The sequence below is a fragment of the Suricata suricatta genome, chromosome 14, assembly GCF_006229205.1.
Source record: "Suricata suricatta isolate VVHF042 chromosome 14, meerkat_22Aug2017_6uvM2_HiC, whole genome shotgun sequence".
Taxonomy (NCBI): domain Eukaryota; kingdom Metazoa; phylum Chordata; class Mammalia; order Carnivora; family Herpestidae; genus Suricata; species Suricata suricatta.
In genome coordinates, this window is record NC_043713.1 from 75,440,120 (window position 1) to 75,446,347 (window position 6,228).

The window sequence follows — 6,228 nt, forward strand, 5'->3', positions numbered from 1 at the left end:
ATAGATCTGTATCTCTCAGATAACTGAGCAAACACAGATTAGGGAAAATGGGTAAAGGGATTAAGCGTCTAGGTACCTACGCTGTATCTTATCTCCCTCACTCCCCTAGGGATCGTTCTCAACATACGTATCTTTTCGTCTTAATAATCATAGCTATTCACAAAAATATCTACTCTGGTAAACACTAAAATTCCTAAAGCTAATATATTTCTCATCATATCATTATGTCCAAAGGACTCAGCTGGTGCCCATGTTTCTAGTGCGTTCCATCTATTGTCTTCTTTTTTAAAGCAGGGAAGGTGCTTAGCTTTACCAAAGATGGATGTGGGGCGTCTCTAGCGCTAGCAAAAGAGACCAGAAATTGGTTTCATCCCTGCCTCTCTCCAAAGGCTGCAAACCCTGGCTTTGGTTGTTACGCAGGTTGCTGGCTGGAGCTGAGCAGGCAGTCTGAAGCAGGTGACATTGAACTGGTGTGTGCTTTCGTTCAGTGGCTCTGCAGCAGGACACGACATGAAAAGGTCCACCGACATCCAGAGAGCAGCAGGATGTAGCGTGTCCAGCTCTCCGTCTACATTTTTAGAAACCAGTTCAATGGCTCCTACCCTTCCCTGCTTACTTCAGAGATGACAAGAAAGGCAGGCAGGAAGAGAGTGATCTGGGGAAGAAAAAAAAAAGAGATAAGTGTTTTCCTCCAAAGGCTCTCATGTTGATTATAGATAAGGTTGGCTCCATCAAGACCATTCACTCTTTATATCCTAAATGGTTCCCTGTTTTTATAATTGTTACATGCCTGCCTATGTGGTTTCAGAGAAAAGGAACCTCTTGGCTAGTAACTGTGACTCTCACAACTCGATTACCAAGGAAGAAGCCCAGAGTTATCCAGGAGAAAGGCTCCTAGCAAATTACAGCATTTTTATTTCTAAAATTTGCTCCGTAAGACGTGAGAACAAATAAAAACAAACTCCCAGGAAAGGGCTGCAGAAAGGTGGAAATGCTGGATGCACTGTTAACAGAGGGCGCCAGGGAAAGGCTGCACAGGGCAGTGGTTAGGAACCCTGGGCTTGGAAGCTGAGAGTTGGGACTGTGCAACCTGCTGTGACCTTGGAGAAATTACCGAACCATCCCCTGTGATAAAGGAATGTTTCCTCCTCTGAAAACTGGTGATAAGAGTGTCTTCTCTCCAGGGTTGTTGCGAGGTTTCAATGAGATAATGGAAGGGCACAGTACCTGGGCTGGAGCTATTACTATTCACCAGCCTGCCTGTCCTTGCACACAATCTTACACTAACAGTATCTGACACCACTTATGGTAGAGTACCCACTAGGACTAGGCACAGCGCTGCGCTCTGGGTTTCAGGGTAAATTTTAAGCCAAGTCTTAGGCTATGTTAACAGATATATCAACAATAAAACAAATATATTAACAAGTTATATCAACAACCACAGTGGGAGTGTTAGCACTTTCACAGATTACAAGGGTTGAATGAGGAATCGCCTACCATGCAGGGTTTAGTATAGTGCCTGACACAGGCCAAGAACCCCCACAAAGGCAGGTGCTGACATCAAGGGCAAGTTCTCTTTGCCTTGGCGACAAGTGGGAGGGTGACAGGGTTAACCTGAATGATTTTCACCTCCCGTTTTGCCACATTCTTTGCTACCAGCTCTCACATCCGTGGCCTGCCCCGAGCCTCCACCAGGGACGTGGCTCTTCTGGAACAACTATAAAGACCTAAGCACTCAAAAGCTTGAAGGTAAAGGTGATGAAAATCGGGAAGTCTGGTTGAGCCAGCCCTTACCTCCAGGAGGACTGGCAACCGGAAGGAAGCCTGCTCAGGCTGTGGGCGCTGGTAGTGCTATTTCCTAATCTAGATGATGGTTACGTGGACGTGTTCACGTTCAGAAAACTTCTACAAATAAGATGCGCACTTTTCTGTGCGAATGTTATGTTACAATAAAAAATTTTTAAATAGTGACCATCCTTCTCCAACATCCAAAGCACAGAGCAGCCCTTGCTGACAGGCATGCCAAGCTGGGACACGCGCACTCCAGGTCAGTCACCTAGGGCGTCAGCAGCCTCCTCAGTTTACCTGCCAGGGAGCTGTGGAAACACCAGCATTTTGTTGTTGTTTTTTGTCTGGTGAAATCGGGAAGCAGTGCTCTAGAGCACCGAATGGCACTATCCTCTTCAGTCATACAAGTCATACAAGGTTTTTCCTATCTAAGGTCAACTGGATTGACTCAACGTCTCATGAAATGGTCTTATCATCTCCACCAAGGAGAGAGTACACCACATTTACGGGTCAGCACCTCCGGACTGCTCTCCACAACACTGAGAGTCTATCTTCCACACTGCTCTGTATCCTCCTACTCACAACAAGCAAGCACCCAGTACGTCCCCTCCTCATTCCTAATTTCCTTCCCCCACAACTGCTGGAGGGAAAACCTAAAATAAATTTCAATCATTTATCAAGTCAATGGATATAACACAGACTACATGCTGGTTTTCTCTTTGAAAGTTTATTGTTATTAAAAAAAAAACGAAACAACCCTATACTTTTTACATTTTACATTCACCTCTCAGAACATTTAGTGGTACCAGTTAATGACGATATATAAAAAGCCCACCAGCTGCTTGAAATGGCTGCAAATTTTTACCATGTTCTGGTATTAAAGTGGTTGGAACTCTTTGGGAAAAAAATGGCATAACATTAAGTACCAAGATTTCAAATTCCCAGATTAGAAACAAGATTTTTAAGTTAGGAGGAAATTTAGTAAAAATTCAAGGATAAAAGGAAATGTTAATAGAAAAACAAACAAAATATTGTAAAAAATAGGATTTCCCCAGCTCCCCCAAGTTAGGTTAAAAAAAAAAAAAATGCAACCAACCCCTCCCCGCTCCCAATATTTCTCTTAGAAAAGCCACCCAATCCTGAACACAGGGTCTCATACACAAAGACAAATAGCTTGCTTTGCAGATCAGCCTCTGGGATCTTATACTGGCCCCAGTTAGAAGTTTAAAAAAAAAATAAACAAGAAAGTTAGGTAGTTAGAGATCCATAAACACTGGTATCCGAAAGAATGGACACATCCCGGCTTTGTGATGGCTACAGCAATCTGGAAATTGTTCAAGGCGACGCTGGATTTGGGAGAGAGGGAGTCAGGTGGTGGGGAAGGCAACACAAAGGCTCTAAGCAGAGATAAAACAAATATTCGGGACACAGCCATAGCAAACACTGTCTATAGTACGAAGGCAGGCGCCTCAAACAAAATACATGTATAGATTCTTGATCCGAGTAACACTAAGTGCAGGTTCTTGATCAAATTAACACACATACAGGTTCCTGGTAAGAGTTGTCTACATCAACCTCTTCCAAAGGATTAGTTTCAAGAAACAGTTTGAATTTGGAGAAAGAACTTCTGGGATGAGCGTGGCCACCTGGGCAACAAGCCGGCCGTTCTTAGTCTAGGGACCTCAGTCTGTTTCACGCACCCCAAAAGTACCTCCATCTCCTAATGAGGGGGTTCTGCCTGTCACAAGGGCTGAACTGCTGGCTTGTCATCTCTGGGGTAATGGAATAAAAAATTAAATCTTCCGGATCGACTGTGCTGTGCCTCAGGTCTAGTCCCTACCTGCCCGTGTTCACTACGCTACGATGAAGGCGTGTGACGATATGGAGAAGCAGAGGCAGCGATGTGGCCAAGGCCAGAGCATGGCCTCATCATCCTCCAATTTGTGGAAGAGGCAAGGCCAAAGTGCCCATTCCATGCTCTTCAAAGAAATAGTTACTTCATAAAAGCACAAAGGTGCCACCAGACAAGGGGAAAAAAATGGCAACTTGTTGCTTTGATGCTGAATCCCTAGTGGTTATCAATACAGTCCTTTCTGGAAACCAAACTTTGTCTTACTTGGCTTGCTAGCAGCACACCAATCATTCAAAAACAAACAAAAACCCCCACAACTCTGATGACCACACACACTGTATCTAAATGTATTTCCATCACAAGGGCTCTAGAGGATAACAGAGAGCTACCTGATATTATGGGATGTTACACACACCACAGTGACAACTCAAGCAGAGAAGCACAGGCTGTCAAGCAACAAAAGATGAAGCCCCTGTTTCTATGGACCTGGTTCACTAAAGTAAACATCACAATGGGGCAGAGAAGCAGCACAGGACGCCCAGCCGACTCTAAATAAACACGCATCATCTACCCTGTTTTGTAAATGAGACTCCAACACCAGGGAGAAAAGAGAGAAATGAATTATAAATTAAAACAAAAATGAAACTGTACAATCTTTACTCTGAGTCAGTAAGGTCTGGTCTCTGTTGAAGCCAGGACTTACGAGACAAGAAGATTCACGAGTTTTCAAGGCCCACAACTTGCTTTGGGGTGCGTACGCCCACAGACAACACAAGGAGAATCACCCGAGACCAGGGGTATTACGTACAAAGATGTGCAGGACGTGTAAAGTCTACTCATTTCCCAGAGAGACGCTAACAGTTGCTCTAACCCCAAATCCTTCAAATATCCTAGGGTGGCAGCTACCATCCAGAAAACCCCATCGCCAGGGAATCCCTCCTCTGAGGTTGGGGATGAGGGGCAGGGAGCACGGGGAAGGCCGTTTCACCAGGAATCATTAGGAAGAGTGCAGGTTTGGCGGCAGCCGTAGCAGCGTTCTCTTGGTCTTCGGGCTGGACCAGACCTCCTGGGAGGCTGGGGGTGCCGACAACAAGGCTCCACGGGATTGAAATGGTCGGTAGGCAAGAGCAGCATCAGCGACCAGAGTGCAATCTGGGCTATGAGTGAGCGTCTACGGATCACTGATTACTGCACTGTCTGTCCCACTGCCCCACCTACAACAGATGACCCGGATAACCAGCCTGGGCCAGGTACCACTCCAGCTACTTGGAGCAGGGGACAGAAATGAATTAGAAATGAGAACTTCTGAAACAACTACTCATTCCAGCTTGAACTAGAACAAATGTGTTTGAATATACCACTTGCATTAAATAACATTTAAAATGCAGTCCCTTCAGCGCATTATGAGTGTGAATATGCCCCTTCCCCCAACCCCATTTACTCAGTGCACGTAGCCACCCAGGCAAATTTTTCTGTCGCTCAGCCAGTGGAATGGATGGCATACGCCAGATGTTACACGAGGCATTTATTTCTTAGAGAAGGCTGAGAGCCAGGAGAATTAATCTCCTTCTGCTAGGACCTCTGCCCCAAGCTTCTGGAGAAACAGGGAATTGGGCTCAACAACAGAAAGAGCTATGTGATCCACTAATCAGATTCATGAAAATGCCATGTAGACTGTATCCCTTTCCTGGTAGAAAGACCTAAAGATAATTAATTTTAAAAAAAAGTTCCTTCAAACTCAAAGGAGGCTTAAAAAAAAAGACAAAGTATAAGCAAAAAAAAAGAATAAAGAAACGAGTAAATCGAACTCCCGATACTCCCAAGAGTAAGAGTTCACGGTGACTGATGGCTGGAAGAGGTCGCGGCAGGAAGTAGCAAGGCAAAGACCGCAGCAGCTGCCACCAAAGCGCCTCTCGGAATCCACAACAGCGCTCCCCATTTTCCAAGGCCAAGAGAGCAGTTCCCGGGTTAAAAACTTTCTATTTGGAAGAAAACAAAACCAAAAACCACTCCAGAAAAAAGGTCAAGGGAAGAAGAACACTGTAGAAAGTCAAGCCGCTGACCTCCGGCGGATCACAAAGAGCCCGCGCTGAAGCTGGCCCAAGTAGATCCTCATCTTGGTGCTGTCACTGGTCTTCCTCACCCAGATCTGCAGGCCAGAAGGAAAGGGAGCAGGTGAGAGGGGCAGACACCGAGGGGCACATCCTCCAGAGCCTCAAAACATCCACAGGAATGGGGTGTGGGCGGGGCACTGGCAACCTCTTCCTGTCCACCTGGGAGGTCTTCAAAGCCCCTCCTTGACCTGTGGCCCTCCTCCAGGAAACCAGCACCCACAATAGCAGACGGCACCTTGGACCTCCTGTCTCCCTCCCCTTGTCCCTCTCTCACACCTCTGATTAAAAATATGCAAAGCACAGTGATCTTGAATTCTGTTTCTGCCTTGATCTATCACATGTATTCACAAATATAAACCTCCAAATTTGGAAATCTTTTCCTTGCCCCAAGGGACTTCCATATTACAGCTTTTCACTACTCTGCTTTCCTGGCAATTGAGGCCAATGGTCATGGCATTGGGGGGGGGGGGGGGG

General features: G+C 45.8%; 1 protein-coding gene across 7 annotated transcripts in view; it reads right to left on the reverse strand.

Annotated features, from left to right (window-relative positions):
- The window catches only part of SUDS3 (SDS3 homolog, SIN3A corepressor complex component), a 52,584-nt gene that overhangs the window by 19,046 nt on the left and 27,310 nt on the right, over positions 1-6,228 (reverse strand). For 2 of the 7 annotated variants that reach the window (XR_003902499.1, XR_003902498.1), the window contains exons 12-13: positions 5,704-5,789; positions 314-655 (exon numbers count right to left, since the gene is read on the reverse strand). Coding sequence is in view for 5 of the 7 variants with exons in the window: in XM_029922044.1 (XP_029777904.1) it covers positions 5,379-5,619; positions 5,704-5,789 (327 nt within the window). In the remaining 2 variants the exon portion in view is untranslated. Of the gene's footprint in view, positions 656-4,280; positions 5,790-6,228 lie in introns of those variants that run through there. The other 5 variants (XM_029922046.1, XM_029922045.1, XM_029922048.1 and 2 more) reach the window with 4 other exon arrangements.